The 18872-nt window shown below is 45.9% G+C and overlaps 2 protein-coding genes across 2 annotated transcripts in view; one reads left to right on the top strand and one right to left on the bottom strand.

Annotated features, from left to right (window-relative positions):
• The window catches only part of T265_09781 (hypothetical protein), a gene marked incomplete at both ends in the record, with an annotated part of 6122 nt that extends 2243 nt beyond the window's left edge, over nucleotides 1–3879 (top strand). The window contains 3 exons of the mRNA XM_009175955.1: nucleotides 202–429; nucleotides 2220–2446; nucleotides 3714–3879. Of these exons, the coding sequence (XP_009174219.1) occupies nucleotides 202–429; nucleotides 2220–2446; nucleotides 3714–3879 (621 nt within the window). The remainder of the gene's footprint in view (nucleotides 1–201; nucleotides 430–2219; nucleotides 2447–3713) is intronic.
• The window catches only part of T265_09780 (hypothetical protein), a gene marked incomplete at both ends in the record, with an annotated part of 37706 nt that extends 21179 nt beyond the window's left edge, over nucleotides 1–16527 (bottom strand). Inside the window, 6 exons of the mRNA XM_009175954.1 lie at nucleotides 6955–7199; nucleotides 8551–8867; nucleotides 9825–9917; nucleotides 9949–10206; nucleotides 13876–14094; nucleotides 16311–16527. Of these exons, the coding sequence (XP_009174218.1) occupies nucleotides 6955–7199; nucleotides 8551–8867; nucleotides 9825–9917; nucleotides 9949–10206; nucleotides 13876–14094; nucleotides 16311–16527 (1349 nt within the window). The remainder of the gene's footprint in view (nucleotides 1–6954; nucleotides 7200–8550; nucleotides 8868–9824; nucleotides 9918–9948; nucleotides 10207–13875; nucleotides 14095–16310) is intronic.
• Nucleotides 16528–18872: the final 2345 nt, after the last annotated feature.

The following is an 18872-nucleotide window of genomic DNA, read 5'->3' as shown; positions in this document are numbered from 1 at the left end:
TCACAGAGTCTCTCATACCAGGTTGGTCAATGGTTAGAGGTCTGAAGAACACAGTCTCCTGGTCCTCCAGGTTGGGGGTTGGAACATGTGGCGACTTGTGCCGTAGAAATTGTAATGCGTTTGCATTTCCCGCCAAATACCCTGCCTCGCGGTTAAGCTTTTGAACCAAATGCTTTCGTTGAGGACTCTCCTCCTGTCTAGATGTGGGCGCCCTGGCAGTATCCCAGCCCACGCACAACCATGAATTGCACATACACAAATAAACTCGTGTCACATCGGCCGTCGCGTGGTGCCATCATCCGGGTCACCTTACTTGCTGCATACAGCAAGGCGGGTAAGCGAAAACATGCTACTGCTGACGCCTCACTTCTTTCTCTTTCACATACTTTTTCATCCCCCTTTCTCCACCCCATTAACAACCCTCCTCTTGTAGGCCCAGCACTTAGGACTGATAATACAGCGGCGAAGCATCGGTGTTGGGCACTGAACTCATGCTGTCGGTGATGATGATGATGATGATGATGGTGATGATGGTGGTGATGATGATGATGAGTTGATATACCTTTAGGAGGAAGGCCTTTGTCAGCTTTGACGATTTGAAGCATAGTTTCTCTGCTACCGGGTTTTAGGGAGCAGATACTAGGTGAACTTCAAAGGCAATTCAAGCAACACATCGCGAAGTCTGAGAAAGTCGGATACACCTATTTCGTATTGGATTGTCAGCAGCAAATTACCAGCAATCACAAAACCCATTTTCATGTAGTGTGCGAGAGTGAGAAGATATTCAAGGCCATATTACCGGGTGAGTCGGTGGTGAGAGAGTTAGAAAACCCAGGTTAAGTACAGGCTAGTCTCTTTCGATTGGTTTTTGCGTCCCCGTCGAGCTTCAGAACACGCGAGTTCCACTGAATAAGTGGAACAGTGGAAGCCTTGGTTAAAACGACCTGGGCTAGATCTGCCCATCGGATCTGAAGGGTTTGAGGCAGATATTGTGAATGAAATTGAGAACCTTACCAGGTGTTTCGCAGATTCTGCAGGTTTCGGTGCTGTACACAAGTGAAGACGACAAAAAAGTTTGATATGCTTCACTCCGTGCATAACTAACGACTGCTCGGGTGCGGTTCTCACCCAGGTTAAATCCTGTTAACTCTGCTATCAGCCAGTATGGGGTATGCAGAAAATGTGTTGCCATATATATATATNATATATATATATATATATATATAACCAGAAGAAAGACAGAACCCAAGCTTTGGACTTTCGAAACACTCGGAGCAAACACACATAAGGATCAGCAGTGTTCCGGGATCGCTACGTCTTATAGCTTTTAAAGTTTGATGCTGACTGCTAACGTAAACCGAATTTTGCTTTTTATAAACGTTAGCCTTGATCCACAAGCTCAGCTCGATTGATAACCGGAAAATGAACTTCCTTGAAACGGAAAATAACACCTGCTAGTGAACTTTCTGTCGCTCGCCTCCCACCTTTGTGTTATTGACGCAGATTCAAAACAATTATCACCTCGGATTGGGGTGAACAGGAAATTCGCACGAATAGTCGGGCCCGACAGGGATTAGACGATCAACATCAAGGTGACCATCGCTCGAAAACTCTCAAGTGTGCTCTATACTTGAACACGTGTTTGTCAGCCAAGCTTGTAGGATATAGAGATCTGACCTTTTGTCATTTTTCCGGCAAAAGTGCACTCAGATACCCTAGTCCGTAAAATCGGACTAACCGTAACCATCTGAGACAACGATGTTCGATTCGCCTAGATTTTATTGTTTCTGGTACCTCTGAGTAACCCATTACTGAGATTCGCCTGCAGAGACTAGAACATCGGGTGAGGTACTCCGCTATATAAAAATGCGGTTTTTGATCAAGCTTCAAACCAATTTGCTTCGATCGAATGCTTCGAGAATAATTAATCATTGTTAGGTGCATTTAGACCTGTCTTGAAGTCTGACGCGCTTCATTCTTTTTCCCGGAAAGTGGTAGACCGACCTCTTCAGAAAGAGATAGAAAGAGAAATTAGCCGTCCGTCACACCTCCCTAATAGAAGAACGTGCGTCGGTTTATAGATTCTTTATTGTGTTTCGGCACCATTAGTATAAGTCAAAGGGACCCAGTAGCACCAGATAGCGCTGACAATGAGAAAAGTGAGCGAAACATGATGCCGCTCATGAATATTGACACTCGATTATATCGATGTTAACCAGCTGGACGATTATTGCATACATCATTCAGCTGTAATACCCTTTCGGTGCCTAACCGCCACGCGGCCCGATGAAAGCACGAAGGCTGAAATACTGCCAGGTTTCCAACGTTCGGACAGGAGCAGACGGCATTCCGAGGTTGCTTTAGACAACGGACCTTTCGGTCAAAAAGTTCTCACCTTAAACACAGAGACATATCAAGCAGCGTATAACACGAGTAATTATGTGAGGTAAGTAAATGCAGCCTGTGCACTGTACACCTGTTTCCTCCTTATTGGGAATCATCGGTAATATGCACCTCACGAAACTCCAAGGAGACTCGAACCCGCAACATCCCGTTAGGATGGTGTGCGGTGGTATATCCTAAGTGCGATTTAACCACACTAGTGTTCAGCCTCTCTCGACCGAACGGTTAAACTTTCAAACTACTTACCGGAAGCTCGTAGGTGCGAGACTCCTTGGAATTTGGTGAGCTGCTGTGATTCAAAATAATAATGAAACAGCTGTACAGTGAGTCTCGGCCTTTCAATGTAGATTGACTTCATTTACAGGACTAATTCTCCAAAAAAATTCTTCACCCAGTCATATCTTGTCTCTGAGAGGCTTTGGAAGAAAAGAGTGGATTCATTGCGGGGTGTGTTTTGCATTCGGCGCATAAACTTTGTCAGGCCACGTGCTTAGGTCACGGGGTCGACTGAGTTTCAAGGTCAGGTCTCCTACAACTAACCTACTTAAATAGTGCTAAATTCTAGGCAGAGGCTTTCCTTTGTTGGTTGGTGTGGATGACTCACACGACATATGGAATGAGGGGGATTATAATCAAGATGAATCAGGAGTTTGATGCACAGCGTCCCCGGTAGCGTACCAAGTGAAAAGGTCCCATTTCTTCAAAAAAACCAACCCAGCATCTATCCACGATGGGTGGCCTCTGAAAAGATGTTGGTCAGTAAGAGGGGAGAGATACTATAATTCTATTCATATTTCACTTGTCCATATACAGCAATCATGACATTCCGCTCCCAATATTAATCACTGAGGTAATGCACTACTCATAAGGTCGCTGAAAATTCTTCACTGAGGTTTGTAATGGCGCTAGCAGTTTGTACGTAGCGTCATGCTTGAACCTGTTTAAACTGAATGTGGTTTATCGACTACGCGATGGTGCCTAGCAATGACCAGCAGGTCTGTCTCAGAGGTAAGCCAACCACTAGTACAATTACCATCGGAAATGACAGTTCAGTAGACCACTGATACAAGGACAAACCGTTCTCGGAGCCCAGGTAATTGCCATTCAAATAGTGTAGTGGACAGTTCTCATGAAAGCAAGTTCATTAACCTCCGTTGTTTAGTTTTAGTGATTCCGAGGATACTTCTTCTGAGTGAGTACCGTTACTGTTCTGATTGGTTAGCCGTGACAACATGAAACGTGCGGCATGGATGGAGTAGCGGGTAACAAGGTATATACTATGTATATATTCGTAATGCACTACTCACAAGGTTGCTGAAAATTCGTCGACAATTCACGACCGGTTTCGCACTTCTTGAGGCTCATCAGATAGACGCAGTCCCTGAGTTTCCGTCAACTTTGTTCTACTTGAAACCAAATTGCATGAAATTAGCGAAATACCCTCATTTGCAAACTAATTTTGTTTATACCACTTAGTACAGAGGTATGAGAGGAGTACGCGATTCGCCGAATAGGTATTCCTTATTTACATAACCGGACGAAAAACAAGGTAGCGATAAAGTGCTGTCCCCAAAGAGTTCATACTGTCCTGTCCGACCAGAATCGTCTGTCTTTGGAATGCACTAGCACTTTTGGAGTCAAAAGATCTAAACATTAAAAGTACGAGAATTCCTCTCACTTCTACAACGGATATCGATGCATAGGCCTTTACCAATTTTATTGGTAATGCTCATGCGGCTAAGATCTCCAACGTCCAACCACACTTGTGGTTCAAATATGTAGCGAAATTCCGAAAGCCCATGTCTTACTAATCCTTACATTCTGCACGAAAATCAACGAATGATGGGACAAAACCTTTCAGTTATTTGGCAGCAGCCGGATGATCGTTCAGCTGTAACACCCTTCCGGCGCCTAGCTGCCGTGCTACCCGAAGGAAGCACGAGGGCCGGGATACTGCCAGGTTGCCCAAGCCTAGACAGGGGAAGTCGAGAGGCAGAGGTTGGGTTCGAACCATGGACCTTCCGGTCAGTAAATTTGCGCTCTAACCACTCGAGCCATCTCGCCCAGATCATCTCTCGCAGCCGGATGATTGTCTGAACTATCTAACCAAAAAAATTCCCGCTCAAATCAACTCTACCAGCAGCATAAACTGGTTGGCGGGAGCGTGGTACACAGCCTGAAACTGTTAATCAAACGATAACACATCAACAAGCCCACCGGACGAGGCCAAATAAACACGAAAACACGCGAACCACTGGGATTCTCAACTTCCGACCACATCCTTATTTTAAAGCGTGGAAGTGGCCTGGATGGAACAAAAAGTACATTCAAGGGTTGTTCATCCAAGAGTGAGCTGCCAACAGCTGGATATTTATTATAGAAAAGTTATCCAATGAACATACAATCGATGTTAGCAGTCGCTTGGTTGACTACAACTCGACACTTTTTGGTTTCCGTTTTGCTGGCGCTAGAGGTTCCCGAGTTTCTTTGTGTTCCCAGTGATGTGCACCTTCAAACAACCAGTTATGGGGTGAGTTATCCGTTTTTAATTTTTTTATACTGCCATTTTAAGCACTTTCTTTGTGGAAGTGGCCCGGTTTTGGTGCCGTTTAGCCAAAGACTCAACTGGACCGTGGTCTACAGTGAAGGAGTGTAACGAGTTAATGTTGTGCGAAATTCTGATACAGCGAAGAAGCCGAATGATGACCTGGTCACAGGTTAGTGTGGACGGAACTTTTTTTCGTCGAGGTCCTCACTTCAGGCGTACTAAACTGACTTTACCGTTGTATGACACTGATGTATGTTTTTCGTTCATATATACGTATGTGATTGGCGCCGATTATCAACTATCACGGGATGGAACAATAGTATCCCAGAACGCCTAGAGCCTCTGAGTGTGCGACTCCCATGCCATTCATGGATGAGTATGACACCTAATGGGACAAGTGTTACGAAGTTTTCCAGAAGTATATTAACTAAGCACCAACCTGAGTGCCACGGTGCTTTTGGTCCCTTTGTCTCACCGACATTTATTTGCTCTCAACGGTCTGAAGCAGCTCATTTACGTAGTGCACTGATAGTGAAGCAAACAGTGATGTATAGAGATGTTTCTCCCACCAATTAGGCTGTTTTTCGTTCTTACCAGTTTGCGTTTGCCCGACCTAGTTAGTCCCTGACGAAAAACTGAAACTGCCATGGTCGGCTGACAGTGGACTTCTGACCTCTGGGGACCTAAGTAGCCTTGACTAATTCGCTGAAACCTTCAGATGACCATACAAGGTCAGAGTAATATCCCGCCCCCCTGAAGTAGACTGATGACAGAACCTCGATGGTGATACTCCCTGTTCATCAATGAAATTTTATCGCCCTCACTCCTTTGGGGCTTGATGTTTCCAGTATGTTGATACCTTCGTTTCCCGCTCCGCCGTTCGCTTCCATTTTGACATTGTCTTCAACTAAACGTACCCAAGCGATTTATTACCCCTTAACACTCTTGGGCTCGCCGCCAGTCTACGCTGTCAAGAAATGGCTCGCAAATGTAGCAAGCTGGATCTAAGCAGCATCGGAGCAGACACATGAGTTATGGTGGTCATCAAAGCTTAGAGAGTGGTTCTCAATGAGAACCGTAGGATATGAAATTAATTTTAAAAAACTTCAATCTTTGAAGCCCTTGGTTTGAGAGGGACGGGGCATTGTATACTTAAGTCTGTCAGAGGTCGTACTCCACGGATTAAGACTAAAACGTACGGCACTGGAGAACCTCATAAACGAGTGACTCAATTGAGTTGAGTGTATTTGTCGAAGTTCGTCCAATTCGGGTTGAAGTTGAACACGGAAACTCGTGGGCCTACCTCATGGGCCCCAGGAAGGACGGAACTGGCCGTGGGCTGTCGAACAGTTTCCAGCGACCTTATGAGTAATGTGCTACAGCTGACCATCAGCAAACTTGTTGGGAGAGATTTCACCGGTTCTAAAACAAGTTTGAAGGAAATCGTAATACGAGCAGTTTCTAAAACGCAAAACCGATTATGATGCCCTTAGCCTCGAGTTCCACTCAAGCCACACAGCTAGTCATTTGTTACAGGACAGAACTTAGAGACTCATACTGAGTTGCAAGAGGGGGAGGCTAACGCTCGTTTCCGAATATGCTTACCACATCAGATCAGTGGAGCCCCAAGTAGGGGCAATTAACGTAGTAGTCCGCAAAGTAGTGCGTGGATCAGCACGAGTACACTTGAAGCCTTTCAGATGGATTGAATGAGGTCGAAGGTAGTCCTAACACCAGAGGTATACATTACCGACAGATCATGACGGCCAATTAAATTATAGGCAAGCAAAGGCATGAGGTACATAGTATGTGTACGGAACGGATCCAGACCATTAGTCACACCATGGTAGGTATTTCATAGCTCATTACAGTGAAATATAATGAAGTATCAGGCTCATACTAAGAACTGCGATGTCAGAGCTATGCGGATCAGTATGTTTTATTGAAGGAGAAAAGCTCTTCATCTTGACAGAAGCACCCACTGTATGTTCGGCAACACACACCACCCAACAGCTTGTTTAGGCTCCTCGTCATTGCGGGTGGCCAGTCGCAAGTGACGGAAGATGGTGCGGGTCTGCTTATTGTCACGCGCTGCATTGCCCGTCAATTCCGAAACCTTAGCAGCGAGGTATTCCAGAACTGCGGCCAAGTAAACTGGGGCACCAGCAGCAACGCGCTCAGCATAGTTGCCCATGCGCAGCAGACGACGCACACGGCCGACGGGGATTTGGAGACGTGACGAATTGATCTTCGCCTTGCCCCGACCACCACTCATGATTTTCAGAGACGTTGAAGGAGAGGTGTGTAGCAATGATTTTGGATAAGAGGCATTTAAAAGGCAATTTTATTGTCTGAAAATACCAGATAAAAACAAGGACGTGGCAAAACACAGAGAATACCTCGCGGGTAAAAGAAATAGTTATGCCTGCTTTCTGAAAGTGTTAAGAACAGCGAAACAGCAGCCAGAATAATGCTCGAAATGTACCAAAGGATTCACAGCAGGGGTTTGATGAGCATTCGTACCATCATCACAGATCAGCTGCAGTGTGTCTCGGTAATAACTGTGTTGCCCATGCGCCGGGTTGTGGTTGTGCATGACTCTGGAAGGCAATGAACCGCAGTAACAGGAAGGGACTGAGTGAAAAACGCACCAATGACAAGTATGTGGTTGAAAAGTGAAGGCAAACCAACTGAGGGAAACCATATCTGGGCAAAGATGAATTATCGAGTGGGATCAACAGTCAGAAAGCATTCAAACCCCCTCCCCTTCTACCAGGAAACTGGTTCTAGGATCTCCAACTTGAGCAACAACAGCAACCTCGACATGGATCGACAAGTATCCGCAGAATGAGATGAACTCAACTTCCAGCCAATGTGGGATCCACCTTAATGGACCCAAACACGGTCACAATTCCCGCCGAAGTTGTCAGCTAACTTATCGAGGGTCTATGTGCCTGACATAACTCAGTGTTTAGTGCTTTGACAATGTACCCAGCTTGAACGCCCATTAAACACCGACTTGTCTGTTTAGCTAGCAGGAGTTTGAGTTCCCCGATATGGTGTACTAGAGATGTGGTAAGGAAAGATATCGGGGATTACGGTGATGAGTCGTTCCAAAGAGGAAACCGCAGAGTAATCGAGGAAGCACAACATAAACTAGGGTCTCATGGAGGTGCAACAGAAGAGAAGATTTCAAAACGTGCCTCGAGAAAACCCGATAGTGACTGGTGGTAGACGAGATGCAGCAGTTCAGTCAAGCCGTAAACTATTGTGGAATCAAATAAGGCGGTTGCATAAGCTCATCGCTATTGGCTGCTTGGTGGATGACAATCCACTATTATCAACTAGACTGCGTTGTGAAATGTCCACCTAGCTTGCTCACGTGGGTCGTTTGTGGTGCTGGAAATCAATCACAAAGGATAAGTCTTGCTCCAGGGAAATCTCAGTTTATTAATACAACCTATGGGTCTATGTTGGTTTGAAAACAGTATTGTTCGCCGTCCCGTGTGTACTTCATTCGATGTCCAAATTTGTGTGACTGGTCCACTGTCCGATTGGCCCTGCGTCACATCAGGGTGTTAGAGCGCAAATTTACTGACCGGAAGGTAGGTGTTTCGAATCCGACCTCTGAATCTCGACTTCTTTTGTCTGGGCTTGGGGAACCTGGCAATATCCCAGCCTTTCCGCTTCCTTTGGGTGGCATGGCAGCTAGGCACCGAAGGATTATCTACTTCAGGTGGGTCAACGTGTGTTTGTTGAAAGTCACCGATTGTCATGAACTTCAAAACGTCCCTCGCTGGATAAGCAAAGCCCGATTTCACCTTCAGTGAAACTTCTGCTGGTTGACTGGACGGCTCCTCAAATTTGTACGACTGTTGACCGATAAGATTGTCAGCTTGTAGATAGCTGGTCTCACCTAAGGTTCTGTTTGGTCTGACAACCTCATAAACGGTAAATAAACTGAATCCATCGTTTTCGCAAAAGTTTCGTGACAATTGATAGATCTACTGCTGAGAAACGTTCCGCTTTTCACACAAAAGCATCGTCAGGCCAAGTGACTAGGTTCCGAGGTTGGTCGAGATTTAAGGCGGAAGGAGAACTAATTAGCTAAGTCAAGCTAAATCTCTGTTGTTGAAGACTATTCGACCGTCCAGGACAGAGCTTCGCCCTTCTTGAGACTCATTAGGTAGGACATAAGTGAAAGGTATTATCACATTATATAAACCAAGGAAGCGACTCTACGTCAGTCACGGGAGAGAACAAAAACCCAGGCAAGTTTCATTAAAACAGAAAACGAAGTAAAGTGAGAACGCAGAGCACCAAAAAGAAGGAAACTCTCCCACCATACTGACGCTATGTTAGTGATCATTCACTTCTGTACAGATGAAGATGGATCGAAATGGTGCGAGTCAACAGTCTCAGAAATGTTTAACAAATATTCCTTTCGACGGTGCAGGTTGATGTCGGGTCTGCTCGATACTACTACCTATTAGCATTCAGATCCTCCCCCAAGTTGGGATCTATTCAGATGTTTACGCGTTTATTCATAGTCCAAATGCCACGTTGCGTTGTGTGCCTACAGCGACAGAGACGGTCAAACTTACACCCGGCAAGCGGGGATACACAAGCCCGGAGAGAAGCGGTGAGCATTCTGTGGAGCTAGTGTTTGAATTTGATCGTTTGACAGTCCACTTGTTTGAGTGTAGAATAAGTGTGTTTACTGTGGCGACTGGTGAGAAAGACGAAATTTTAGCATCGTGCGAACTGTGTCTTTCAGTTCCTATTGTCACTATGGGGCGCGTGCGGTATCTTGGCTACTATCACTAATCATGATTTCGCCGCACAACACATCTGAATCCGTTTTGTAACTCACGCCCGAAGGCCTGTCGACGGTCGGGATTTTGTCGGGGATGGAAGGACTGCACAAAGAGTGATTTGGATAAACTGAGACAGCCATTGTGATGTACTGAAAAAATCTTCATGTAAGATAAACTTACGCGAACGGTGACTAGAAAATGTGCTGTGCGAATGGAACTCGTTTGCAAAGCTGGATCCGTGGTGAAAATCGTCACCAAACCCTTTGCGAAAGAAGCTACCGAATGTAAAGTCATCATCATCGTCGTCATCCCCGAACATGTCTTTGAACGACGGGAAAGTGAATCCGTGGAAGAATTCGTGCATATCTGGATGTTGTTGATCCGAGTGATCACCCGGTACAGATCCGAATTTGTCGTACTGTTCTCGTTTGGCCGGGTCTGAAAGAACCTCATGGGCTGAAGAAAGGAAAGAAACGAAGAGCATTCGACAACACGAAATTGGTGGCAGGCTTTAGTTTCCAGGTGAACCAATGTGTTTCTGTTGGGTATTAGGTGTCAAAATCGGGATAACGAAGTACACCATGCACCGTGTACTAGTGGTGAAGCGCGCAGTTCTAACCCACAACCTTACCGACGGAACATGGCTCATCTGTTTTTTTTTTATTTGTCCGTGGAGATTTTGAGCTTCTGAGAAAACTATTGAATCTAGTTTTCGGCTGGTGGTTACCTCGTTCGGCTTTTACATCGCGCTTAGAAACAGCGATGAGGTTCACGCAGACGGTAATGGATCAACTGCATGCACACGTGAATCCAGCCGACGAACTGTACATTGTCCGGAAACCAGCCATATCCATCTGCAAGATTGATGAAATGAAGAATGTTTTATGCTTGTTTGCTTTGAATCGGCAACATACACCGGCAACACACAGGCATGAGGCCAGAGGAGGCGACAATAAACTGTAGGATTAATTGGTGCGTGGAATTGTGCGATGAAATAGGGCCAGAGGCGTCAGCCAGGAGCTGACAGATTACCAGCGGCCAGTTGGTTATGGTCAACCAAGCAGTCAGTGACTTGCGCGATTCTAGAACGTTCAGTGGGCCGAAATAGGCATGCTCATAAAACTCTGAGTCATGAAGGCGAAACACATCTGTCTCTGTCGTGCCTATAAGGTGGTGCCCGAAAATTTCCTGGAAGAGTGGTACACGAGACAGCATGTGATCAAGCAAGCGAAACTTATGGAGTATAATTTCATTTATAGAGGGCGATTATTTTTTCCAAACTCCATTTGACGTAGTCTAGAATTACTGGTCCGATGTTCCCAACAGACTCAGGCAGTGCTTATATCCATGACTGTCCCACCGAAGAACACTGGTTTGTACAAGCAGCGATGGATGGTCTTCCGACAAAATACACAGTCGTTCTCTTCCTTGTTAAGTAAAGTTGAGTCTCCGTTTGGGGATTAGCTAGTCTGTCTGGTCTAGATAGAAAAGATTTTCGCCTAAAGCGATACAAGTATCGTGGTTTTGGGGTTCCATAGCGTCTGACCGCTTGCCGCATAAATTATCAGACTGAAGTAGTAGAAAGCTGAGATTCCGGAGAACTTTTGAATAGCTCTCTGAGTAGCTCTACACTCCTCCAAGCTTGTAAATCCGAAGAACAAACTTCTGAGTGCTTAGGAAGGCATACCAGTCTACAGACTGGAACGCGACGTTGAAGTCAAGAAACACCATATGTCCATGCATGTGCCATTCTCCTAACACCTAACGGAGTGTAGAGGTGTGATTTACATAGCCCCTCGCGGTCGGAATCCTGTTCACTGCTCCCGAATAGTATTTTCTCATGTCGCAAAACAATGGAGGATGCTAAAACCCTAGTGATAAAGGTCAAGCAGACAGCTCTAGGAAAATAGGGACCATCTTCGATTCACCCTGGTGATTTAGGACGGTCTATCACCAGAATAAAACAAATAGATGAAACAAGTGTTCACCAAGCAACAGCCATCCTTAAACAGGGCAGATGAAAGTTTAGAAAACCCAGAATTACGCTGGCGTTTCAGCTAGGAAAAGCATTCATACACCTTTGGCGCCAAGTCCATCGTCCATGGCTATGCTGCCATTCGGAAGACAGATTGGAAGGTAAAAGGCGGTTATACTCAACGTGGGTGGTACTATGTCAGTAGTAAGTAATTGGTTTAGCCACCACATCTGTCGTTGTGCATTGAAGTTCAAGTGGAGTGAGGTATCGGCACGACGCCCAAACCTAGGCAATAAGGTTCTCATTCAAAGTTTTGGGTTCGAAGCTTTAACCGTAAGGTAGCAGTGGTTGTTTGTTAGAATGAAATAGTTCAACTTTTAGGGGACAGATATTCGGGACCCCAAGGTGGTTGTATAAGGTCTCTAATCACTGACCAAACGAGTATGAGATTCTGCGAGTGTCACGCGGGTATTTTGCACCTCAGCAGGTTACACAGGCGCCCAGACCGTCGAACCAGGATGTGGTTGGGCTTCGTCGTGGTGACAGAAATCAAAGATTCACCATGGTCTTCCGATGACCCTCGTGGAAATTCATCTGGGCCTGCGGCTAGAGGGCGATTCAGGGGAAAAAGCCATATCGGTAATTCAGATATTGACAAAGCGCCATACTACATTTCGATGGGGAGACAGAAAACTAGGGGCAGATGGTCAAGTTCACTGCTTTGGTAAATAGTTGACCCAGTGATGAGGAGGCTGGTTCTTGTGGTATGTTAGATTTCTTAACCCAATCATCACTTCGAATAAAAGATTACCATTTGGAAACAGCAGAAATGAACTTCGTCCAGGAAGGATCTTAGCCCCCTCCATAAGAAAAAATCAACACCCCACCTATCTCTCTTATCGCACTCGAGCAAATGTGGCGAAACCATGAGTGCGAAGTGTACAGCAGCGTCGACCTAAAAATATACTAGTGATGCAGTAGAGTTTCAGTCACAAGGATGATAGGATCTATATCGTTTGTATGAACGGTTTCAGTACCTGAAGACAAGTCACTATGCACCGGATAAGCTAACGGAAGCTGCTCCGGATAGTAGTGAACTGCAAACGGCTGTGGTACTACGGCCAAGAATCACACGTAGGCAAATGCGCACGAAACAGACGGGTGTTAGAGTCGGCTGGCGACATTATCCAAGTTCCATCATGAAACTTCCTTTGAAGGTAACACTCTTCCGGTACCTAGCTGCCATGCCACCTGAAGGAAGCACCAGGGTCGGGGTACTGCCAACTTAACCAAGCTTAAACAGGAGCAGTCGAAATGCAGAGATAGGGTTCAAACTGCGGACCTTTCGGTTGGTAACTGAGCTATCTCAAGCTCAATGCCACACATAGCACGCATGCGATGGGTGCTCCGGAATTACTGAATGAGAGAATTGGTACATGGAGCAGATTCCAGTAGAGTGAAAAGAGTTGGTGGTAGTTTATATGCCACAACACATGTTTGGGCGATCTTGGACAAGTGTCCTTCAGGACAGAATTTCCACTCACTTCAGTGATTTTTTCGGGCAATGGGAAAACTGCCCTAACGATAGTGTGGCGCTAATATGGCAGCCTTCATGAAAGACAACTTTACTGTCTATAATCCCGGGACTAACAACCAGTTCCCATTTGTCTGTATGAGATAGGACAGTTTCTTGAAAATGTCAGCTGAGATGCCCTTTGTTTTCCGAATCACTTGATTCCATAGCTAAAACCTGGAGAAGTGGCGACGTTTCAATTTCAATCGGTAGTTGGAAACCATGACTTTGATCATCTTCCTAACAACTATGAATTACGCCACAGAGGTGCCAACAAAATCACTGTTAGGCGACTTAGTCGAATGTAAACTAAAGAGCGCATGTGAAGGAGCGATTATCCAGATAACAATGGACAAAACCTGTTGAATCTCTCGGTATGTAGCTGTCACGAAGCCCAAATAGAACATGACGTAGAATATTGTAGAAGTCACTCGGGCTTAGATGCACGCAAAAATGGGATGAAACTGAACAACTGACATAACTGCCAAAGCTCAAAGCTCAGCCGATGTATGCACGCAAGTCAGTAATGGACGCCTACACGCCCAAGCATCAAACTCACCTTCCACAATCTCTCGAAAGTGTTCGGATGTGTCTTTACCGGGGTTTTTATCGGGATGATACTTTATAGCCATCTGTCTGAAGGCTTTCTTTATATCTCTCTGCGAGGCAGTTCGAGGAATACCGAGAATTTGATATAAGTCCTTCTTCGGCTCGCCAGGAGCTGCCAACAGCAGACACAAAACGATGATGCTCGAGAATCTGGTGAGTTGAATCATGGCTAAAACAGAGAGAAATGGATGTGCACGACAACCGCCAAAAATCCAGTAGCCCGAAACCTGTCCATTGCGATGAGGACAGATGATGCAGAAAATAGCAGCTGAGCAACAGTACTAAATACATTACCCTGAATGCTAAGGAAAAAACCATAAAATAGTACGTAATAAGTAATAATCGTTCACCTGGGACGAGATGGTTAAGTAGAGTGCCAATTTGCTGACCAGGTCAGTGGTTCCAACTCCACCTATTAGTCTCGATTTACCCTGTCTAGGCTTGGGCAACCTGGCAGTATCTAAGTCCTCGTGTTTCTTTTGAAGAAACGTTCAGCTGTAGCACCCTTTCGGTGCCTAGTTGCCATGCCACCCGAAGGAAGCACGAGGGCTGGGATACTGTCAGGTTGCCCAAGCCTAGACAGGGGAAATCGAGTGGCGGAGGTCGGATTCGAATCACGGACCTTCCGGTCAGTAAATTCACGCTGTTACCACTTGGGCCATCTCACCCCTCGTACTTCCTCTGGGTGGTGTGGAAACTAAGCTAGCTCAACGAGTATCGTTTTTTCAGCTGTAACACCCCTTTGGTACTCAGGTGAGCCATCTCGTCCCACAGAAAACAACACACACATGACTAGGATAGTTTTGATATGATGTACATTGATAGAAAATTGTCCATGTATGACGCCAACTGTTTGGATTCACGGATCCGGGACACCTATCTATCTACGCATAAGGATCAAACTACTACATTTCGATGAGGAGACAGAAAACTAGGGGCAGATGGTCAAGTTCACTGGTTTGGTAAATAGTTGACCCAGTGATGAGGAGGCTGGTTCTTGTGGTATGTTAGATTTCTTAACCCAATCACCACTTCGAATAAAAGATTACCATTTGGAAACAGCAGAAATGAACTTCGTCCAGGAAGGATCTTAGCCCCCTCAATAAGAAAAAATCAACACCCCACCTATCTCTCTTATCGCACTCGAGCAAATGTGGCGAAACCATGAGTGCGAAGTGTACAGCAGCGTCGAACTAAAATATACTAGTGATGCAGCAGAGTTTCAGTCACAAGGATGATAGGATCTATATCGTTTGTATGAACGGTTTCAGTACCTGAAGACAAGTCACTATGCACCGGATAAGCTAACGGAAGCTGCTCCGGATAGTAGTGAACTGCAAACGGCTGTGGTACTACGGCCAAGAATCACACGTAGGCAAATGCGCACGAAACAGACGGGTGTTAGGCTGGGCTGGCGACATTATCCAAGCTCCATCATGAAAACGATGCCAAAGGTAACACTCTTCCGGTACCTAGCTGCCATGCCACCTGAAGGAAGCACCAGGGTCGGGGTACTGCCAACTTAACCAAGCTTAAACAGGAGCAGTCGAAATGCAGAGATAGGGTTCAAACTGCGGACCTTTCGGTTGGTAAGTTCGCACCTCAACAACTGAGCTATCTCAAGCTCAATGCCACACATAGCACGCATGCGATGGGTGCTCCGGAATTACTGAATGAGAGAATTGGTACATGGAGCAGATTCCAGTAGAGTGAAAAGAGTTGGTGGTAGTTTATATGCCACAACACATGTTTGGGCGATCTTGGACAAGTGTCCTTCAGGACAGAATTTCCACTCACTTCAGTGATTTTTTCGGGTAATGGGAAAACTGCCCTAACGATAGTGTGGCGCTAATATGGCAGCCTTCATGAAAGACAACTTTACTGTCTATAATCCCGGGACTAACAACCAGTTCCCATTTGTCTGTATGAGATAGGACAGTTTCTTGAAAATGTCAGCTGAGATGCCCTTTGTTTTCCGAATCACTTGATTCCATAGCTAAAACCTGGAGAAGTGGCGACGTTTCAATTTCAATCGGTAGTTGGAAACCATGACTTTGATCATCTTCCTAACAACTATGAATTACGCCACAGAGGTGCCAACAAAATCACTGTTAGGCGACTGAGTCGAATGTAAACTAAAGAGCGCATGTGAAGGAGCGATTATCCAGATAACAATGGACAAAACCTGTTGAATCTCTCGGTATGTAGCTGTCACGAAGCCCAAATAGAACATGACGTAGAATATTGTAGAAGTCACTCGGGCTTAGATGCACGCAAAAATGGGATGAAACTGAACAACTGACATATCTGCCAAAGCTCAAATCTCAACCGATGTATGCACGCAAGTCAGTAATGGACGCCTACACGCCCAAGCATCAAACTCACCTTCCACAATCTCTCGAAAGTGTTCGGATGTGTCTTTACCGGGGTTTTTATCGGGATGATACTTTATAGCCATCTGTCTGAAGGCTTTCTTTATATCTCTCTGCGAGGCAGTTCGAGGAATACCGAGAATTTGATATAAGTCCTTCTTCGGCTCGCCAGGAGCTGCCAACAGCAGACACAAAACGATGATGCTCGAGAATCTGGTGAGTTGAATCATGGCTAAAACAGAGAGAAATGGATGTGCACGACAACCGCCAAAAATCCAGTAGCCCGAAACCTGTCCATTGCGATGAGGACAGATGATGCAGAAAATAGCAGCTGAGCAACAGTACTAAATACATTACCCTGAATGTTAAGGAAAAAACCATAAAATAGTACGTAATAAGTAATAATCGTTCACCTGGGACGAGATGGTTAAGTAGAGTGCCAATTTGCTGACCAGGTCAGTGGTTCCAACTCCACCTATTAGTCTCGATTTACCCTGTCTAGGCTTGGGCAACCTGGCAGTATCTAAGTCCTCGTGCTTCTTTTGAAGAAACGTTCAGCTGTAGCACCCTTTCGGTGCCTAGTTGCCATGCCACCCGAAGGAAGCACGAGGGCTGGGATACTGTCAGGTTGCCCAAGCCTAGACAGGGGAAGTCGAGTGGCGGAGGTCGGATTCGAATCACGGACCTTCCGGTCAGTAAATTCACGCTGTTACCACTTGGGCCATCTCACCCCTCGTACTTCCTCTGGGTGGTGTGGAAACTAAGCTAGCTCAACGAGTATCGTTTTTTCAGCTGTAACACCCCTTTGGTACTCAGGTGAGCCATCTCGTCCCACAGAAAACAACACACACATGACTAGGATAGTTTTGACATGATGTACATTGATAGAAAATTGTCCATGTATGACGCCAACTGTTTGGATTCACGGATCCGGGACACCTATCTATCTACGCATAAGGATCAAACTCCTACTGGTAACACAGCTGAAGAAACTACAGAAGAAAGGTCGCTGGGATACTAAATCATCGAAATCCCAAAGGCTATCGAGCGCACTCATCTTAATAGCTAGAACTCTTTTGGTGCTTGAGTTCGGAGCTGTATACCAGTCGAAACCAGTGATCTCCCGAGATTTGCTGGCATGCATCCAGATAGCAAGCAAAAAATCAGCTCCCACACAAAAATAGTATCCTTATGTGCAATTCATGGTTGTATGTGGGCTGAGGTACTGCCAGGGTGCCCGAACCTAGACAGGAGGACGATTAAGGCTTTCGAGCAAGCCTTTGGCTCAAAAGCCTGACGGTAAAGCAGCGGTGCTTAGCGGGTAATGCATTTCGCCACACATTTTTCAACCCTCAACCAGGAGCCCGAGAAATTGTGTTCGTCAGAGCTTTAACAACTGCTCATTCTGGCATCGCGCGGAAACCCCCCGTATAGTTCAGTGGGTGACACCACAGTAAGGTCCAGTAGCTTCGGACGCCAGCAAAGTATCAGAGTTGAACAGTGATAGCATGCTACCGATAATGATGATGAGTATCCTCATGTGAAAAAGGACTCGGACTATTACGTTTCAGCAAGCAATGGAACTTCTACTGGTGACATAAAACCCAACAGTATCTCGAAGGGAATACGTTACCACAAAAGACAGGAAGCGTAAAAATAAGGAACGGAACCGCAAATACCAAAAGGTTCACAGAATCGAAGTCGCTGAATAGGTTGTGTTCACTGGATGCCTGTCGCCAGTGAATAACATACAGGCCGATAGTGGAATGTGGCAAAAGTCATATCTTGTCGAAGGGATAGCCTCAGTTACTCTCAAACAACAATAGCAACCTGCTCCACATGGCCATATAGCCTGGTGGAAGTGGCACGTGTATTTAGCACCACATGTATGAACCGAGTGAGAACACGTGGGGATCGCACCAGGAAGTATAAGTCGGCAAGAATGTTCGTCATACAAGAACGGCTTAAGTTATCCATGTTGGACCGAGGATATCATTTAGCTGATAAGGTGATTCAAACTGGCTCGCTTAAGAATGCGCTCGCTATTGTTTGTAGTGAACATGCCTTCGTTCTGTTCCTCGGACTTTCGGGCACGATTAGGCCATCTCTGTGTGACTCTGGTCGTTTCACCGTACCAGAAGTATTGCTTTTGGTGGCATCCCAAGAGGCCCGTCCTCGCGAATGGTTGCACACTGAATTGAGCCACCAGCTTTTCGGGTGGGTGAGGCTTGTGTGCCTTATTCGACGGCGTTCGCTTGTTTGTGTTCGTTCTGACTCCTATCTCCTCTGCGATCAGCGTTGTCAGCTCAGTGTGTTGTCAGATTCCCGATTTCCGTCCTTGAACCCCGCGGTCAGGAGTGATACCTGCATCCTCAACGAGACTGACCACGTTTGACGCAGTGAAGCTGGAAGCTGATTTCCGAATCATCCGAAGGGCCATGCGCGATTGCTGCAGCGGGTTCGCCCTGACACCAGTTGAACCGGTTCCCTGTTATCTTGTTGTGGTACCCCGACTACCGCTTCTGTGGCCGGATAGTGTCACATGGTGTTCAAAGCTTATGGTGGAGCAGTGCTT

This window comes from Opisthorchis viverrini (genome assembly GCF_000715545.1).
Source record: "Opisthorchis viverrini unplaced genomic scaffold opera_v5_302, whole genome shotgun sequence".
NCBI classification, from domain to species: domain Eukaryota; kingdom Metazoa; phylum Platyhelminthes; class Trematoda; order Opisthorchiida; family Opisthorchiidae; genus Opisthorchis; species Opisthorchis viverrini.
The sequence above is the reverse complement of the archived record's forward strand: the minus strand, read 5'-3'. Positions and strand labels throughout refer to the sequence as shown.